Genomic DNA, 19,957 nt, shown 5'->3' with positions numbered 1-19,957 from the left:
GGGGAAGCGCTGCCCCCCCCCTGGCCCTCCGGCCTGGAGGGGCCGCGGCGGGCTGGAGGAGGGGTACTCCAGGCAGGAGGAGGGGTACCGGGTCCCGGATCGTTTCGTCCTCTCTCCCTCTGCCGAGCCAGCCTGCCTGCCGAGAAGCTGGTCCCTGCTTGCACAGCCAGCTTGGCTTTCTTTCCTGGAGAAACACTTTGATTTAAAGGCATAAATCTGCTGCCGAGGAGCGGAGCTCAAATCGGTGCTACTTCTGGGACCTGCTGCTGCGTTCTCCTTCTGCACACTTGTGTCCCTGTGGCAAGCGTGCCTGTCCCAAATGAGAGAGATCAGTTTCTGAAAGAAAAGCAGTTTGTTTTCTTTTATTCAACCTAGGACAATCCAGATCTGTATCGGTATTTAGGCTCTTAAGCCCTTTGGTGCTGGAAATAAGACACTTCAGTATCTTTTGTGCATTCAACAATTCTCTATTCTTATTATCCTTCATCCAGCAGATGCTGAACCTCCTGTATTTCTACCTGAAGGATTAACTTCTGCACAGTTCTCTCAGCCATCCTCCTTGCTGTGCTAGTTGGCTGTCTGAAATAGCATGATATAATTCTCCCCACAAGAAAGAAAGAAAGAAGGAAAAAAATAAACAACAAACCCAAAGAAAAGAAAAAAGAGTAGGAGATTTCCTTCCCTCTGCCTTAATGCAGCGTTAACATCTATGCTGCCCCTGGGATGTTTGTGGGGCTGAGGTAGGAAGGCTGGACCTGATGCCAGCACCAGAGCGGCAGGTAACAGTGCACACTGGGGAGGAGAGGTGGCTTCCAGGTCTCAGGAGATCTTTGCTGTGCTTTTTCTTGGCAGCTAAAAGGACTTGTGCTGGCCTGTGAAGCAGGCTTTATTTCTCAAGTGAAAATAGATATGCTGGTTGAGTTGATACCCAGCTGGGAAGAGAGCTCCTTGCACATACCAGCTCCATCACAGCCTGTAGGACTTAATGGAGCAGGTTCACCACTACTCTAAGAGTTTTCAGTCCACTGGCTTCAGAGGGTCCCTCTTGCTTTATCTGGGGGATTGACAGAGGAATTGCCTTGTTACTATGTGTTTCCAGGGTTCCACATTAAGATATGTGAAGGATATGCTTCTGTGATTCCCCTTTGGCTCTAGTACCTGTAAGCAAGCTGCTCCATGGGACAGTACCCTCAAGAACTTCAGTATTGTCACTGATGCTTGGGGCATGCACAGGGCAAATGAATCCCCAGGGAAACCCTCCTCTCCAGCCCCACTATGAGAGACCATGTCCCAGGCTGTGAAAACTCTTGGTCCTGAGAGTTTCCTGTTCTCAGGGATGGGGAAAAAGGGAAGATGTGTGATGGTCGGGGATTCAAGAAAGCTTCAGGAATGAAGACATCTTCCCTAGACTTCCTGCTGTATATGTTCCCAGATCCCTTATGTACCGCTTGCCATCTGCCTCCTGCATATCTGAGACCCTAGGTGGACACTCAAGATCCTGCTGGACTGATTTGTACGTAAAATGGCTTCTGATATATCCGAGTCTCATTTGCAAGACTAATGAATCATTTGCAGGATCATACCTTGACTTATGTTCTCTCATGCCTACTCATGCCTTTTACCCTGTGCTCCTCCATCCTTCCTCAGATCTTCTCTTTCCTTTTATGCACCCAGCCCTGGAGAATGCCCCGCTCCAAGCCTGCAGCCTCTCAGAGCAGGAGGAGGAAGAAGACACCATCTGGGAGAAGATTGAGAGTGCACGGCACCAGCTGACTCGCTCCCTGAACCCTGCAAAGCTCACCCCATACCTGCGCCAGTGCCGTGTGATAGACGAGCAGGATGAGGAGGAAGTGCTGAATTCATGCCGATTCCCTTGCAAAAGCAACCAGACAGGTGGGAGAAAACACAAACATGCACTGAGCTGGGCCTGGTTTGTAGGGGACAACCTGGTTTTGACATAGAATCATAGAACGGTTTGGGCTGGAAGGGACCTTAAAGATCATCTAGTCCAACCCTCCTGCCATCAGCAGGGACACCTTCCACTAGATCAGGTTGCTCAAAGCCTCATCCAACCTGGCCTTCCCGGGAGAGGGAATCCACAACCTCCATAGGCAACCTGTTCCAGTGTCTGACCACCCTCACAGTGAAGAATTTCTTCCTAATATCTAACCTAAACCTACCCTTTTCCAGTTACCCCTTGTTCTATCACTAACTGCCCTTGTAAAAAGTCCCTCCCCACCCTTCCTGTAGGCCCCTTCAGGTACTGGAAGGCTTATGTAAGGTGTTCCCGGAGACTTCTCTTCTCCAGGCTGAACAGCCCCAACTCTCTCAGCCTGTCCTCACAGAAGAGGTGCTCCAGCCGTTTGATCATTCTCATGGCCTTCCTCTGCACTCGTTCCAGTAGGTCCTTGTCCATCCATGACATGCACTGGATTCTAACCAGCCTGTGTTGTTGTGGCCTCCTGGTCCCTCCCACAGCAGTGCTACCCTGACTTCACTGTTCTTTGAGATTCTCTGCAGCCAGACTTTCCTCTCATCCTCTGTGGGCCTCCCCCTGGGTGCACACAGACAGAGGCAGTGCTCCCACCCCCTTCCCTCCTCCAGCCATCCCCATTCTTGTGGATGAAGGTAGAACTGGTGGAGATGCTATTTTGTATCATGAAGCTGGTCTATGCTGTTTTCTCTCTGATTTGCAGGGAATTCATCCTAGCTCTTTGTCCCTTCTTCCAGGTTACCTGATGGACATCCTGCGGCGCCGTGGGAAGCGAGGCTACGAAGCCTTCCTGGAGTCTTTAGAGTTTTACTACCCAGAGCACTACACGCGGCTAACGGGGAGGGAGCCAGCCCAGCGCTGCTCTATGATCCTGGGTAGGAGCAGGTGCTCCACCCCCCCTTCAGCTGCTGCTTGCATGAGAAGGGCCAGAAATCCACGCATGTGTGTGCATAAAACCCTGGTTCATGCTATGGGTGTGCAAGGAACCCTGACAGCTCTGTGTGCTGGATCTGGCAAGGAGAGGGCCAAACGTACATGTGTGATGGACTGTGGTGCTCTAAGCCTGTGAAAAGAAGGGCTGAAATCCCACAGGAGAGCTTGGCATGCCTTGGTGGAAAACAGAGCATTGGGCCAGTCTGCAGGCTGTTTTTTGGGGTTACCCCTGTCTCAGCAGACAGAACCTGATTCTCCTTTGTCTCCCCCCCCAGATGAGGAAGGCCCTGAGGGACTAACTCAGTTCCTGATGATGGAGGTGAAGAAGGTGAGGGCTCAGCGGAAAGAGCACCTGCTGAAGGAGCACCAGCTCCAGGTGAAAAACCAGGCGTTGGAGCAAGAGCAGGCCCGGCTGGAGCAGCAGCTGCAGGAGCTCCTGAAGGTGCAGGAGCGTTACCAGCGGTTGAGAGAGGAGCGGGACTCTAACAGCATGGAGCTGCTGAGGCTGAAGGACGAGAACTACATGATGGCCATGCGCTATGCGCAGCTCTGCGAGGAGAAGAACATGGCCGTGTTGCGGAGCCGGGACCTGCAGCTGGTGGTATGGCCGCAGGGAGCGTGGGGATTTGCGGTGGGAGGTGGTGGGGGTCTGACAGCCAAGGGGGATGCATGTGGATGCTCGTGCATGGTGGTCCATGAGTGTGAAGGTGCTGATGGCGGGCAGGATGTGTGTTGGGGTGTGTTGTCTCTGCTCTTGACAGGGACGTGCCTTGTGCAGGGCAGAGTGGCCAAGCCATGGGCGAAGTGTGGAAGACTTGCCCCTGCCCTGGGGCAGGTGGAGATACATCACCAGCTCCTGCTGCAGCTGGAGATATCACCAGAACCAGCTCCTTGGAGGAGCTGTCAGGGCGATGCCTTCCCTGGCATCTCTCAGTTCTCAGCTTGGCTGTTGGTACCATGAGATGCCCTGTCTGCTCCTGCATGTGCTTGCTGCCTTGCACTGCCTGCTCTGCTGATGGGCACCTGCCCTGTGTCCAGTCAGCACCAACGTGCAGCAGGCAGCCGATTCGGTCAAGCTGAGTGTTTGTATTTACTCCTTCTCTGGGAAAGGGCTGGCATTTTCCTCTTTCTACTGAGGATGGTGGCTGTGCTGGGTGCATGTGTGCTGCCTGGAGCTGCCCAGCCCACCTCACTACTCATGGGACTATTTTGGCCCAGACTCAGTTTCCTCCCCCTGCTGCTCCCCACCACCTCCTCGTCTCTCTTGTGGTGTTTGGGAGGCTCATGCCGCATACCTGAAGGAATTTGTGACACTGCACTCCAGCTGCCAAGCTCTCACCTCCAGCAAACACGCACCCATTTCCTGTCTGGGCAAGGACAGCCCTACCTTGAACCTATTAATAACCCGGTTTCCTCCGTGCTCTGCTGCCTCCTGGCATTCCCCCTACCAGTCTGGGTCAGGACCTTGCACGCAGCCCCACAGTTGCCTTTCATTCCTTATCCTGCTCTGCCAGCCCCGGGATCCTGCCCTACCTTTTATCTGGTACTCCTGCCAGTGGGACCTCCCCTGGGCAGGGAAGCGAATCACTTGTGGGTGACTGTGGGGTGGAGAAATCCCCCTGGAAGCAGGGTGGTCCCAGCCTGCCTTCCCCTCCTGGCTCCAAGGTCCAGAAGTGACCAGTCCCCAAAAGTCATTCTAGGTTTTTTGGGCAGATTTGCAGAAGTAATCCAGTTCCTACCTCCTTCCTGGGCAATTTTGGCAGTGCCTGCTTAATGCCCAGTGGCTTTGTTGGATTTCTTCTGCCTCGTTTGCTCTCAAAGCCTATCTGGCTGTGAAACTGATTCTCTGATCAACTTCATCAGTTGTTACAAGTCTGTGAGAACCTCCCTTACTTCTAAAAGTAACTGACCTCCCCTGTCTCTAGGATGGTGGAGGAATGTGAGAACAGGCCAGGGTGTGGTGATACATCTGTGGTACCCTGCAGCCTCCAGCAGCTTCAGCCTCAAACACTTCCCAGGCCAGAGGTGGCCTTCCTGCACTGAATAGCCTTCAGTGGATTTTTCTGCTGTGAATTTGTTTCTCAGCTGTTCTAGGTGACGGGAAGCCTTTGAGAGACTCACAGCAGCTGGCAGTGCACCAGAGATTCCTGTTCCACCTGTGGTCAAGGCCAGCTGTACTGAGGATGCCCCAAGGCAGCAACAAAGTTGTTGCACCAAGAGAGGATCCTGAGACTGAACTCGCTTATGCAAGTGCATCTTCCTCCTTTGCCCTGCAGGGGAAAGCTTTTGTGTGCAGCTGTGTGCACTTGGTCCCGTGGTAGGATAGTCTTTCGTGTGGTTGCCCAGCTCTCGCTTTCCTCCCTTCCAAACCCTTTTTCTGCCCAGCGTCCTCTCTGCTTCACTCTCCTGCTAAGACAGAGCTGCAGAGCTGTGTGTCAACCTATGTTTCTTCCCTGGGTTGCAGGTGGACCAGCTGAAATGCAAAGTGACCAGCCTAGAGGAGGAGTGCAGCCTGCTGCAGAAGCAGGTGTCTACACTGCCCCAGCGAGAGGTGGAGGAGCGGGGCCACCCCGATGCCGTGTCCGAGCTGTGGGCTGAGAACCAGCGGCTCACGGCATCACTGCAGGAGCTGCAGGGCATGTTGCAGGTACCTGATGGGGCAGGGCAGGCTTCAAGTCACCTCCTGTCCTGGTGCACCCCCAGTGCTGCTGACATGGGCATTGGAAAGATGGGGGAAATCACTGCTCCTTCCTCTGAGTATATTGCTTGGCTGTGGTGGCTGCCTTTGCTTCTGGGTCTGGGCAGTGATGGGTCCTTGCTTCCAGCTCTTTGATTCTTGGATGTGCTCACAAGTGTGACTTTGTCCCTTGGAGCACACAGTAGATTAATACTAGAGTGATGATGGCAGTTGTGCCAGTCTGACTGTCATTGTCCTGATCTGGTGCTCCCTGGTGCTTGTGGTGCAGTGATGGTACCCTCTCATCTCCTAGACACCCAGTGAGGGCCCAGTGCCAGGCTCTGAGCAGATCCTGCTGGACATCCTGGAGCACGACTGGAAGGAAGCCCAAGACGACCGGCAGGATCTCTGCCAGAAACTCAACTCCCTGCAGAATGAGCTGCAGTGGGCTGAAGAGCTGAGGGATAAGGTAGAGCATCCATCACCACCCCCGTTCCTGCACACTAAACAGTGCCTGGAAGAGAGAGGAGGGAAGGGGCTGGTAAACCACAGCAGTAATTTCCAGAGGGGCTAATGCTCACTGCTTGCTGTTGCCAGTACCTCCAGGAGGCGGAAGATCTGCAGCTGAAATACCGAACACTGCAGAAGGACTGTGATCTCTACAAGCATCGTATGAACACAGTGCTGCTGCAGCTGGAGGAGATCGAAAAAGAGCGGGATCAGGTGAATTGCACAGTTCTCCGCCCCTCAGCTGGACCAGGGCTTTTGCCTCATTTCTGGGTACCCCCTCCTTCCCCAGTGGATCTTCATCCATGCCAGGGTGGGAGGTGGGGATTAGTAGTGCAGTTCTCTGCCTTTTCTCACTCTCAGCCTGGTTCCTTGCAGGCAATCCAGAGCCGTGATGGGGTGCAGCTACAATACTCCCAGAGCTTGATCGAGAAGGACCAGTACCGCAAACGCGTGCGGGCCCTGGAGGAGGAGAGGGATGAGCTCCTAAGCAAGCTGAGCCAGGCAGAAGGGCTGAACAGCACGCTGGAGGCACAGCTGCAGCGGTGCCAAGGCAGCCGCAGCCTGGGGAAGGTGAGGGTGGCTAGAAAAGAAGGGAGAACAGAGAAGGCAGAGGAATCAGGACTGATTTCTGGGGGATGCAATGGGATGATGGAGTTCCTTCTCTCCTAGATGTGCAGCTCTTCCTACTCCCTCTGCTCCAACCTCAGCAGCACCTGGAGCCTCATAGACAACCCTACCAGCTTTACAACTGGATTTGTGGATGCACTGGGTGATTCTGCTATCCCATTCCCAGGGGATTCAGCCATTCAGAGCATGGTGAGTACTTGACCATGAGGGGTCGACCCTCAGCTGAGGGCAGCAGGAAACCACGCTGTTCAAAGAGGACACAGAGGCATTGGAGTGGGCTTGTCATGGGGCTGTGACTTGGTGGAAGACTGGGCATGGGGTGGTGCGTAACCTGGGAGCAGATCCTAGGTGTGAAGCCTCTCTGTCCCTGACAAACTGGCCAGTGCTTCACCAAAGTGTGTAGCACTTGACTGGGTGGGAAAGAGGAGGAAGCAAAACTCTCTTCATGCCATATGACATCCTAGAGATCAACAGCCCCATGTAAGATGTTATGCTCCTCAAAAAGCTGTTTAATCTACATGTGCTGGGGGAGAAATCCAAGCTCTTCTGAATCCCGTAGCAGCATTGTATTGTTTCTAATGGAGTCAGGTTCTTACCAATTTCCCTTTAGCTCTTCGAGCCCTCATCCTAAAGAACCCTAAAGTGGGTAGCCCTACACGTTACTCACAGCTCTGGGTGTGTGGTGGCTAAAAGTGAGATACAATGACAAGGCTGGATATTCCCTTCCTTCATCTGCTACTACTCACATAGCCTGTACATTGCAAAAAGATAGGGATGCAGTGTCATGTGTCTCCATCTGTGCTCTCTTCTTGGGAAAACAAGGTGACCCTGGGTGTTTGGAGGGATGTGGATGATCCCTGAAGAGGCATGTGGTTTGCAACCTAGCCCAAGGGGAGAGGAGAGGTGGTGGTGGGTGTCGGTGTCAGCAGGCATCTCTCTTTTACTCTGCCCAAGGAGGTAACTCCCGACAGTGAGAAGGACATCAACCGCCTTTCCACCTTCCCTTTCCCACCTTGCATCGGCTCCATCCTCCGTCGGCAGCGGGAAGATAGGTACATGCCCTGCAAAAGGTGATTAGTAGGGGCTGCTTGAGGCTGTCTCCTCTGTGGGGGCCAGGGACAGTAGGCTGGCAGGGGACAGGGGAGCCTAGATTGGGGACTGAGAGTGGGAAGGCTGGTTGGGAGCTGTGTGCTGGCTGGGGGTGGGGGAGGGCTCTGGGGATGGGGTTGAGAACGGGATACAAACAGGCTTTGGAAAAACTGCTGCCTCACAGCTCACCTTTGTGTCTCCTTTGTAGCTTGTCCTGTGGCTCATTCAGCAGCATTGAAGATGCAACAGGTACAAGGGTAGGGGCTTCCCCAAAGGGCTTAGCTACAAAGAAGTGGCAGTGGGCAGAGGGGTTGGACAACTCACCCTTCCTCACACCTTTGGTTTGCACAGCTCACTGTGAGAGCTCTGCACCCATAGCAGGGTGCTATGGACCCACACATCCTGCCCTTGGCTATGCTGGGCACAGCAGCTGGAAAAGCTGGCTTTTCCCTGCAGAGCAGGTAGCTATTCACGTCAGCTCTGTTTAATTCATGGAGAGCTGCGTTGATGGAGAATTTGATGTGGAGTTGGAGGAGTAGGTAACATAAGAAAGAAATGTCTTTGCCCTGAGATTTTATTGGTTCTGGCTGATGGGCTGCAAATCTGGAGCAGAGCTCCTGGTGCTGGCAGGTCCTGTGGTGGCTGCTGGTGGCTGATCTCCAGTCACATCCAGGTAGCCCTGGTGGCTGCTGCCTTCTGACCGAAATGCTGATGAAGGGAACAAAGATTTGCTTGTTCTCGGGAAATGTGAAAAACCTTTTCCAGGAGGGTGGCTGTTCAAAGCTTCCCTGCAGCCTTAATTACCCAGTCAGATGTTAGAAAATGCCCAGGAGGGAAGTGACAGACCCTTGCCATCCCAAGAACATGAACTCCCTGCAGCACTCGGAGAGGTGATGTGCCCTCTCTCTCCCTCTTGCTCTCTTTCATAGGTAGTGGCATTGCTAGCGCCTCGCTTGGGGCCTTCTCCTCTTCTTCCAGCAGCACCTACACCAGGGTGAAGTCGGAGATCTGCTTGTCCACACTTCCCAGCCGCAAGGAGGTCACTAGGAGGTGACTGCTGCTCTCTGAACTAGGCACTCTGAGCCAGCTGCCTGGGGGGGTGTTTTGCAGTGCTGGGGGACCACGCTTGGGAGACCCTTCCTTTCTGTCCCCCCCACTCCTCCACCCCTTACGGGCTCCTTCTCACTAGTGGGACAGGAGTAAAATGAAGATCCTATAGTCATTGCTTCCCAGCAGGACTCCCATTCTTTGTGCTGTCCCATATGTTGTGGCAGGGGTGGGGATGTTGCCCTGGGCTGGACACACGTCTACCTGGGTAAGGAGAGGACCACGGGAGCCTAGCTTGGCTTTGGTGTTGGGGCTGGTGGAGTGGAACGGGTCATGGGGGTTCATAGGCTGTGTGTGTGTGCCCTGGTGCTGGCTGTGAATCATCAGCTCTGTACGGCAGCACTCAGTACAGTAAACACCCTGTAGCTGGACACAAGGCATGGGGGAGTGAGTGGTTCTTAGAAAAGGCAGCAAACTTCAGTTGTTGGACTTGGCGTTTCTCCTTGCCAGGTCACTGGTGGTACAGCTCACTGGCATGGGTCACCCCAGCAACCCCTCACCCCAGGAGAAAAGGCTTGGAGCAGACATCTCCATCCTTGGAGGGAACAGGACAGGGATTTATGTCCAGTGGGTCAAGCCAGGCTCACGGGTCGAGGATGCAGGACTCAAGGAAGGGTGCCGGCTCATTGAGGTGAGTTCAGGAATGGGCTCTCTTTGTGGGTTTGCAAGGCACCTGGCATGATGCAAGGAGTGTGGAGTGATTCCAGTGCAAGATGACCTCTACCCAGCTTGAAGTCCACCTCCATTTTTCTTGTTTCCCTGGACTGTTCCCTGCCTAGAGCTTTATGCAGCACAAACACCCATCTGGGTTTCATGGCACTTGAGTGTACCTGTGCATGTAAAAAATGCTGAGACCTTCTGAAACACTTCCTTCAGCTGTGGGAAGGGAGAAATAAAAAGTAGTCACACAGGTTAAGATGTCAGTGTGGCTATATGTTCCTGGAGTTATCTGTCACCTTGTAGTACTTCAGAGCAGTTTGCACCCTGCATCCTGCACATGCCTGCACATGGTGAAACGATCAATTCTGGAGCAACACTTCTCAGGCCTTTGTGACCCTCCCACACTATAGAGAATAACTGAGAAGAAAGCTCCTGGAGGGAGGGAACGGCATTTGTTTTGGCAAGACTGACGCCACTTGAAATACAGCTATGCTCCTTGAATTAATATCCCACCTGTAACTGAAAATAAACCAGCTCTCCCGCGCCTACTCCCACATGCATTCATGCACACGCGTTTGCTTTCACAGTAGCCCGGCATCCAGACTGGGTGGTGGCTGGCAGCAGGTATTCCAGAGGCAGAAGAGGGAACCAGAGGCAGGCTGAGGATGCCTTGTCCTCAGGCAGAGCTTTCCCTGGGCCTGCTTTGCTCTGCAACATTTCTTGTGTAACCCTGATGGGTAAGGGAGCTGGGGAGGAATCCTGCTCTTCCAGCTCCTAGGTCTAATGGCATTGGGTCCTTGCTAGCTGAGGGTGCCGTCGCTGAAGGAAGAGGTGCTTTCCCTGGAGAACTGCACGCGGGAGGTTGCCTACCTGAGCCTGCTGCATTGGGATGAGCCCTCCAGTCTTATCTTTCAGCTGGACCTGGAAGGTAAGGCCCTGGGTCTCCTTTGAGCCTGAGCTCTCTGCCTCCATTTACCTCCAGGGCCGGGTGGAGGGTCTGGAAATCTCAGTTATCTCTCTCCTCTCCTGTTTGGTCCTAGGCCGCCATGTGTGACACAGGGGTTGGCCGTAGCTCCGGTAGCTTTCCCTGTCTAGTGTGACATGTGCATCCTCTGAGTTACAGGATGGAGGTACAGACCCTCTGTCTGTTTGCCTCCTCTGCACCCCCACCCCAGTCCATAGCATCGCAGCTGTGCTGGAGACTTGCCTATCTTCTTGGTGATGGTTGCCCTCTGTTTCCCCACTGGTGACCTGTATTATCTCTTGCTTCAGGATATGAACCTCTGCGGGAAGCCCTAGAAGAAGAAGGGAAGAAGTTTTCTGGAGACTCGTTCTACGTACGCACCAACCTGTCCCTCCTGGAGCCGTCAGACCCTTATGCGCTGTGTGTCAAGTGTCGGGAGATCCTCCACGTCACAGACACCATGCACAAAGGGCGACGGGAGTGGTACTGTTCCCGTGTCGATCCCTTGACCATGCAGGACCTGGACAAGGGGACAGTGCCCAACTACAGCAGGTAACCAGGGTGAGGAGGAAGGCAGGAGGTACCTGCTCCATGTCTTTCTGGTGAGCATCCCCTAGTCCGGAGGGCTGCAGAGTAGCCTCTTGATAGTGTGGGCTGCCCAAGTCTTGTATGGGCAACCAGTGCAGTAGTGTTTGCATGCCCTTGAGAGATTGGGAGGTTGAGTGAGGGCTTTGACAGGCCTGTGCTTCAGGAGGTCTCTGTGGGGTTCAGCAAAGAGGGTCACAGCAGGCTACAGTCCCTGGGGGCTCTTGAGTTGCTTGAGTGCAACCTCTCTGTCTTTACAGGGCTCACCAGCTTTTGAAGATCCAGGAGAAGGGCCAGGTGCCTGGGCAGCAGAGGGGACACAGAAATAATGTAAGCCAAAGAAGCCAGCAATGGGAGCCGTGTGTGTGCCTATAGCCACCCCACCACCTCAGCAGGCAATCTACCCCACTCTGGTGAACCAACTCATATAGAGGTGGTAACTGGCTTAGCAAGCAGAGCAGGGGCTTATAGCCCAGCCAGTGTTACTGCTCTTTAGCTGCTTTCCTACCCCCTCCCCACTTGCCAGACAACCTGACAGGTGACAGACCCAGTCTCATACTTTTTGTATGTGCACTCTATCCCCTTTGCCAGCAGTTGCTTTTCAGCCAGCTCTAAGTGTATGTGTATGGAATGGTCTATGCTCTCAGCCTTACTGCCCTCACTTTCTTCTCAGCTAAAGAAACGGGCCTTGGACCAACTGCGCCTGGTGAAATCTAAACCGCAGAGGAGCCCAGAACAGCCCCCTCAGCAGCTGTGGCTGGACCCCTGCTCAGGTGAGCTGTTACCCCTGCACCTTCCCCATCACCCTTGGAGACCCCGTTGTCCCCTGTGGGCATGGAAGGGACATTGGCATCTGGGTTGCATCAGTTTCTTTGCCCAGGATCCTTCTTATATCCCTGCTAATGGGATTTTGGGAAGCCTGTGCTCCTTTTCCTAGGCTTTATGGGGCTTTACATTACTTCTGTGGTTCTTGGGGTCATCTAACTTTTTGTAGAGAATAAACAAGTGTGTAACTTGAGGGAGTCCCAGGAAATAGGCAAGAGGGGCTACAGCCAGAGTATCTGCCTGTGGGTGAGTGTTGTAACCAGGGTAGGGTCTCTCCTAGGACATGGGATGGTTGGTAGTTGCCTCCATGAGTCAGGATGACAGGATGGTACAGGAAGAACAGGATGGTCTGTGGGTGAGTGTCAGCCTCATCTCCCATGTTCTCACCTTTGGCTTTCTCTTCTTCATTCCTGTCTTCCAGACCCAGACATGAGCTTGAAGCCTTACAGCCTTGTGCGCCCTGTTGTGGTCAAGAAACCTCGTCCTGTGGTGCTGTCACCTAACTGCATTGCACCACGACTCATCAGGAACCTGCTGGACTTGCCCACCTCTCGTCTGGACTTCCATGTGTGCCCAGCAGGTAGGCAGCTGGGACTCTTGGAGAGGATGCGAGGTGACTCTTCAGTGGCTAAGTGTGTAAAACTATTCAGTCTTCCCAGAGAATACCCGTTGACAGGTCATCTTTTTGGGTTGAGTGTCTGCAAGACATTCCTTCCTATTTTTAACTGTGCCATATCCCTTTGCCTGCAGGCAAACCAGCCCTCCTTTCTGGTCTCTTGGGGCACGGGGATCCTCTCTCTTCCATTGAGTGGGTGGCGGTGGCATTGCCTTGCTGCTTTGGGTGGCTCTTCCCAGAGATGAAGCCCCTAGCTGAGGTGGGATCTACAGGCTGACTTCACACCAGCTCCTTTTGCTGGGGACAAGAGGATCCAGCCTTAGTGCTGTCATCCCCTCCCTTCCACCAGTAGCGTAAGGCTGATTCTGCTGCAGAGGCTGCTGGAGAAAGGGCTTTTCTAACATAGGAATTTTTACAGAGGACAGCTCCTTCTTTCCTTCTCCTCCTCTCTTCTCCATTTCTTTCTTTTCACTGTGTTTAGATTTCTCCCTTTGCCAACTGCAGGGCAGAAAAATGTGTCGGTATATTTCTTAGGGGGGGGAATAGTGATGGAGGTAGTGAAAAATCTCTGGTTTGCTGAAGAAGGATGGCTCTGCAAATTTTGGTTGCTGGGCTTCTTATCTGAGTGACTTGGCCATATATCCTGCCCTGCTGAGCCCTCTGCAGGGTCCTGCTCACATTGCATGGGGACAGGCTTCGAAGTCATTACTGCAGCTCGGGACTTTGCACCCAGGGCAAAAATGCCGTTCTCCCTGTCAGTTTTGCTTGTCGCATGGGAACCCCAAGCCACTCCTCTTTTCTTCACTGCCCTTGGAGAACTCCCCAGACAGTGCAGAGTTAATGTAAGCCAGCCCAGTATCCACAGGAACCTGATGTCCCCAAAGGAAAAAGATGGCTTTGCAGGATCCAGCTCTACCTGGGAACTACCTGTGCCGCCAGGCAGAAGTAGCAGAGGATGCCGAGTCAGCCTGGGGCTTGGGAGAGCTGGAACATGCTCTGGACCCAATTCCAAACATGCCTTCTCCTAAATACGCTACTTTATTTCTATCTTTGGGGTGAGCAGCTCCTAAAAGCCTTGTTAGGTTTCCTGCTCACGTTTCAGTGACAATGTGGGCAGCTGCTGGTGGCAGCACGGTCAGCAGGTAAAGCCTGGGTACCTGCTTCAGCCACGCTGGGCTGTGGAGCCTGTGGCTCCCAAGTGAGGTCTCTGTGTGTGGTATCATCTTCTGTTGGGAATTACCAGGGGCACCTGGCAGTCATTGCTTCTGCCACACTGAACCTTGCTGTCCTGCCAGCTCTGCCCCCAGTTCTTTGTCTCAGCATCACCTCTCTGCTGCTTTCCTGCCTGGTGTTGGCTCAACTGCTGGGTGTTTTCCTTCTACCTCCAGGCAGGGGAAGGTGGCTCAGGCTGCCACTGACAAAAGGAGGGTCTACTTGCCCCCCATCTTCCTCCCACTTTCACACACCAAGATACACATTCCTCATGCTTCCCCAGCCCTGCTGCTCACTGGAGCCTTCTATGAGCCCATGCAGCTCACAAACCTCACAGAAGACCTACCTGGCAAAATAATTATTTTTCTTCCACACTCTTTTATGAAGGGGGTGGCATGGTGTGGCAGTGGAGAGGGGGGATAATGCCTGTGAGCTGGCTTAGACTGCTGTGGTACTGCAACCCAAGTGCTGCTCTTGCCCTGCAAGGTTGTCTTCAGCTGTGATATCTTGCTTGTTCTGTACGCAGAAAGCTGCAGGAGATCCATGCCAATGTGTAATGTTGTATAATTAGACTCGCTCTCCAGAATCCGTAAACACTGAACTCCATAAACATCAGTGCAGCAGCAAACGTGCAGGCTCTGAGGTAGAAAGTATGTGCAAGAGGGAGAAGGGGCTGACGTCTCCCTTTTCATATCTCCTCTTGGCTCACAGAGAAGCTGGCAGAAGGGGAACCCAGCACAAACCATGCTCAGGAGCACCCTGTGCCTAAAACTGCCCCCCAGGACCGGAGGGAGAGTGGGCGAATCCGCATGATCCAGGAGGCGATGGAGAAGGTGCTGAGCTGTTTGGTGTGGGGAGAGAGGGGCAGGATGGTGCACCCTGTTCAGATTGGAGGAGAGGACGGGACAGCAGAGTGGGGGAAGAGGGAGGGTGGTGTGGTGATAGAGGAGCTGCTTCCTTGGGGGCTGTGTAATTTGGAGGATGTTTTAGGTCCAGACGCTGTGGAGTTGTGGAGCAGCAGATAAGGACTTTTTCCCTGAGTATCTGTTGAGCTCAGGTGAAAGAAATGGCAACTGAGGATTCATGGGGAAGGTGGTGGGAAATGCCATATGCAGAAGTGACCTCCCTGCTCTCACATTGTCATCTTCACCAAAGTGGCAACAGGTCTGCTCAGTGCAGACACAGAAATGTGGGGATGTGGGTGACAATGATGACAAAGGGAATGTAGAGATAGGCTGTGGCTGAGTGAGGGGTCTGGTGGGCTCTTGGGTTGGGTTGACAGTGATGGAGTGAGTGACCCTGCACTTTAGTTCTCCCTTTCCCTCTTGGCACTGTCCATAAATCCCACGTTTAATGGTATTACTATTGGAAAAGCAATGATATTTCACAGTATGGGGTTTGATTTAATGTAACTGTCAGGCACTGGGGTTATTTTTTTCTCCATTTTAAATCAGTAAATCTATTCAATTTCCCTTCCAGAATAAACACTGCCTGCTAGAGCTGGGAGTTCAGAGTGTGAGGGATCTAATTAAAAATGAAATATACCCCATCGTTATCCATGTCGAGGTCACTGAGAAGAACATTAGAGGACTCAGGTAAGAAACGACAGAGTGACATGGATGAAGGGTATCACGGGAGGAGAGAGGAGCCCTTGTCTCTGTTCAGAGGGAGACACGAGGATCGAGGTGAGAGCACTTGCTATGTATGTGTTGGGGTTGGCCATTGTGAGGGGAAAACCAGCAGGAAAATCAGCTTTGTGTATGTGTGAGGGAGTTCCTGGGTGTTTTTGCCACCCCATCTCTCTACACCAAAGCTCATCCCTGTATTTTCTTCAGGAACTTGCTGGGGAAGGCAGGCCAGAGGGACTCAGAGGTGCTGAAGGTGTGTCGTGGTGCGGAGCAGGCTCTCCGCACTCTGCCATTTTCCTGGGCCTGCGTGGAGTCTCATGCCTGGAGCCACACTGAGGAGCTGCCCAAGGTGGTTCGGGGATGCATCTTCCAGGAGCAAACCCGCCCGCTGTGGATCGAGGAGAGCGATGACTAAGCTGCGGACAGCAGAGCAGGCACTGCCAGCTACTGTCCTCAAGAGATGTTCTCAGAGGCCTCTGCCTCCCCAAGCTCCTCCAGATAGCCTATCATTCCTCCATGAGGGGATTCTGGCAGTAAAGGACCCCAGGGATAACCTTTCTGGGCCCCTTGAGGCCACCAAGAACTGGGGAGTAACACATGCTGCCTCCCGTGTCTGAGCTTTCTGTATTTTATTGGAGAAATGTCTTCCACTGCCATGGTGGAAATTACCCTTGTGGGCTGTTCCTCATCACCTTGGGCTGCCCTTGTCTCTGGTACGTGTCAGACTGCCAAATGGGCAACGTAGGGGAGCTGTGTAGGAATCTTACACGCATTTGAAGCCCTTCTCCCATTACCTCTGTCTCTCCTGCCCCATGCACTGTGTGCTTCATGTCCCCTCTTACCCTGTCTACCTCACCTCCAGCCCCACGGTGCAGGGAGCACAGCTTGTGTGCTAGTGCCCTGCCATGGCTGGAATGACACTAAGCTTGCAACAAACCCTAAGTTTTATAGGAGCTATACTCTTTATTGCTTGTAAATTATTAATGGAGCCTTTTATTGGCAAACCTCATATAAAAGAAAATTAAATACCATCCATAATGGGAATGGGTGGCAGGCTATGGGCTTGTGTGTTACTGGGGAGGTTCAGCTGATGCACAACGGGGTGTTTTTCTCCTCCTTTATCTGAGACCCAACTGCCCAGCCCTCCAGGGAAGGAGGGAGCGCTGCATTTGCTGTTGTAGGGCAGCAAGAGGTGGGAGTAGAAAACAGGCTGAGTGTGGCACAGACCCATCCCCCTTCCATTTCTATTTGCACCCTGTTTTTCAGTTTCTTGCCTCTCCCCAGTGCTGCTGTTGGCCAGGTTGCTCTAAGAAAGCGAGTGTGATGTGTCTGAGGGCCCTAAAGCTTTGCATCCCTCTGCGCCCTGGTTATCGTGGAGTGACAAGCCACCTACCTTGTCTTCCTGGGGGACAACAGTAAGAATGACCCCAGCCACACTGCCAGGAGAAGGGGGGCAGTGCCCCTCCAGTGGGGGCTGTTCTCACCCTGGCATGGGGCTGGGTGTGGGTTCAGACCCTGGCAGAGGGAAGATGGAGGGTTTGGGGAGCAGCAGCTGTGCTCACCAGCCCTAGCACAGTCCTGACTCCTAACCATCTGCCATTATCAGCCTGGCTCTGAAAAAGGGTGCCAGGATCTGTGTGCCATGGAGTAGTCATGGTTGTAAGTGGCAGATAGTCTTTCCTGGGACATGCAAGAAGAAAATGGCATCTGTGGCTCTGGGAGTCTCCACAGGCTGCAAGGCCAGGCAGAGGGCTGAGCCCACTGATTCTGGGGTCAGTGGGAGAAGATGGGCTACCAGAACCAGAGTCAAGTCCCCTCTGTGTCCTCCTCGCCCCTGCGATTAGGGCACTGCTTATGCCATGCACTTTTGAAGCTCTGAGCAAAAATTAACTTGCTGATCTTCACAAGTCCCCTGTGAGGTGTTATTTCAGGCTCTAAACCAGTTGCCTGTGTCTTTCATAAGGACAAGAGTGAAGGGAGGAGAAAAGAAAATGAAAAGATTTTAACCTGCAGTCACTAAAATATAGAGCAAAGTCCCAGCTCTGCCCTGGAGCCATGCAGCTCTCCTCCCAGGGAAAGGGGACCTGGTGTTAACGCAGGGCTCCAGATGAAATCTCCCAAATGACATCCACTCCAGGGGATGCACCATGAGCATCCAGAGCATCCCGGCACAGCCAACCACCCCCCCCTCCTTCCCCCTGAGGCTGCTTGCCCTGCAGGCAAACAAAATGGGTCTCTTGTTAAGCTGATGAGAAGACAAGTCCCAAAGCAAGCTCCCATCCACCCCGGCACGGAGTTGGAGATTAGAGTTTGCATCTTTGCAAGGAAAAAAGTAGTGCTTGAGCACCCAGGGAACACACTCAGTGTGAGGCACTCTTATTCAGAGCTTGACAAGTGCCTCTGCTGTCACTGGGAACCGTCCCCAGCCCTGTGGCCCCTGGCTGAAGGTGGTTTTTGGGTAGTCAGGCAGTTGCTCCCAGCTTGGCTCTTGCTAGTCCCCCCCCAAATAAACAGATGTTCCCCCAACACCTCCCTGGGCCATCAGTGTTGTCAGCCAGAGGGCAAGGAAGGCAAAAGAAGGTTGCTGGGTGGCAGGTTGTGACTACCCAGCTCTGCCTCACCTGCTCCCAGGCTTCTTCCAGGCCCTCTCTTTAACCATCTTGTCTGTCCTGAGGTTTTCAAAATCCAGCTTCAACTCGTTCTGGACACGGGTGAGAAGCAGGGCAGAGAGCTCCAAGGCAAATATAAATGACCCCCTTGGTGCCCTGCATGCCCCAGCCCACCTTCTTTGTACCTCTGGGGGGGTGGCTGCCTGCTCAGAGGAATGAGTCACGGGTTAGGTAACAGGCAGAATGCAATTAGTAGTCCTGGGCACCAATTACCAGCTGTAACAGCCTTGTGCAAGCCCCTGTAACGAGTCACTGAAAGCAAGATTTCTCCCTTCGGGCACTGGCAAGGTGATGTGTGCTGCCCTGGGAAGTCAGCAGCCCTTTCCACGCTGCCTCCTTGTCCCAGCAGAGCTGCAGCAGTATGGGGTCTCTGTCCCATGCATCCCCTGATGATGGGTCAACCAGGCCCATCCCAGGGCAGGATTGGGCACCAAATGGCCCCTCCATCCCTGGCACCCGAGAAGAAAGAGGTGTCTCACAGCATAAGAAGCAGGCTGGGCTCACCTCTGGCATCAGGCATGTTCTGGTTGTACATGGCTGGGTCTGACCTGTTCCGCTTCCTGGCACTATGCTCTGTACAAGGTAGCTTGGAATGATATTTGTGTGTCATTTGGGGACATCACTAAGGATCCTCTGCCTGTGTACCCCTTTCCCTCCCAGACGATCTCCTAGGCCAGGGCTGGGAGGTGCTGCAGGGTGCCATGGAACCTGCCTTTACAGCTGCCTGGGGCTGCTGGCATGTGCCTGAAGCACTCAGAGAGGTTAATTTCTGTTTGAGGAGCAGTGACTAGCTATGGGAGCAATCCTAGTATTTAGCGAAGAGGCAGTGGATCAGTCATACCAGCTTCACATCCCTGCACTAATGTAAGGCCTGAAGGTGAATACCTCCCCCCCTGCCCCAAATCAGCGTAAGAAAGCATCGCTATTCAAAGAGATCTAAAAATAAAGCCTGCAGGGACCCTCCAAAGGGATTTGGGAGATGCTCTGGAGATGTTCTTGCTTCAGGGGAAGGCTAGGAGTCTTGGAGAATCAGAGAAATACATGGGAGGAGTGAGGAGAAGTGGATTAAAAAAAAAGTTGTAGCCAGGGCCAGGGCTGGGGTGAGTGTGTGTGCGAGGCCTGAGGAAACAGTACACGGTTTGAACCCTGCAGGGATGTCTTACCTGTGCGCCTAGAAAGTGTCTGTGTCCAGATACACAGTGGGGGTGTGGAAGAGGGGGACTCTGATCCCTGCCCTGAACCCCTTTTCTAAAGTCCCATGAGCTAATATGTGCCCAGGGTGGGTCTTTGCCACATGGAGCCATTCCCCCCCACATTTTCCCCGGGGTCCCCATCTTATTACTTTTTTTTTTTTTTTTTGAATGCTGAGACTGTATGCCCAGAGCTTGCTGCTCCCCAAGGAGGTGCTCTAATTTTGGCAGCTTATGTAGAGCACTACCATTCTGCTGTCCCCATGCTTGCTGCACAGGGAAGCTGGGGTGGGGGTGCAGGTATCATCCCCCTCCTGGGCTGGTTGCTTCTCTGTACCCTCTGGCTGCTCTGTAAAGTGGCCTAGAGGTAGCATGAAGGGGACCTTCATGATCATCCACCCCATATCCAACTGAACCAGCAACAGCATGCAGCAATCTGTGGTGCTGAGCCCAATATTTCCTGTGTGTGATGATCTTTGTCTTGGGAGGGGCTATCACACCTTTTGAGGGTCTCTGATATCCCTGTCCCTGGGGAAAGCCATCTCCATGCAGGACTTGCTCAGCTACATTCAGCATGTTCTGTGCCATGGCCCCAGACTCCCCTTGTTGACCTTGTTGGCAGCCAGAGGGCTGGGGTGAAGGTGGCACAGGGATGAAGTACAGACATGCCCA

General features: G+C 53.3%; 1 protein-coding gene across 1 annotated transcript; it reads left to right on the top strand.

Moving 5' to 3' along the window:
• Positions 1–1,647: 1,647 nt before the first annotated feature.
• Positions 1,648–15,841, top strand: CARD10 (caspase recruitment domain family member 10; the record flags this gene model as incomplete). Its single annotated transcript, XM_010171384.2, has 20 exons — positions 1,648–1,893; positions 2,731–2,868; positions 3,202–3,527; positions 5,391–5,573; positions 5,917–6,072; positions 6,201–6,326; positions 6,489–6,683; positions 6,783–6,929; positions 7,695–7,810; positions 8,038–8,078; positions 8,759–8,879; positions 9,387–9,567; positions 10,401–10,524; positions 10,869–11,112; positions 11,406–11,475; positions 11,819–11,918; positions 12,392–12,550; positions 14,510–14,631; positions 15,278–15,393; positions 15,634–15,841. Coding segments are annotated over 20 exons (3,119 nt in total), but the record flags the coding sequence as incomplete, so codon positions are not given.
• Positions 15,842–19,957: the final 4,116 nt, after the last annotated feature.

This window comes from Antrostomus carolinensis, unplaced genomic scaffold (assembly GCF_000700745.2).
Source record: "Antrostomus carolinensis isolate BGI_N321 unplaced genomic scaffold, ASM70074v2 scaffold31037, whole genome shotgun sequence".
NCBI lineage: Eukaryota > Metazoa > Chordata > Aves > Caprimulgiformes > Caprimulgidae > Antrostomus > Antrostomus carolinensis.
This window is presented reverse-complemented; position numbering and strand designations above follow the sequence as displayed.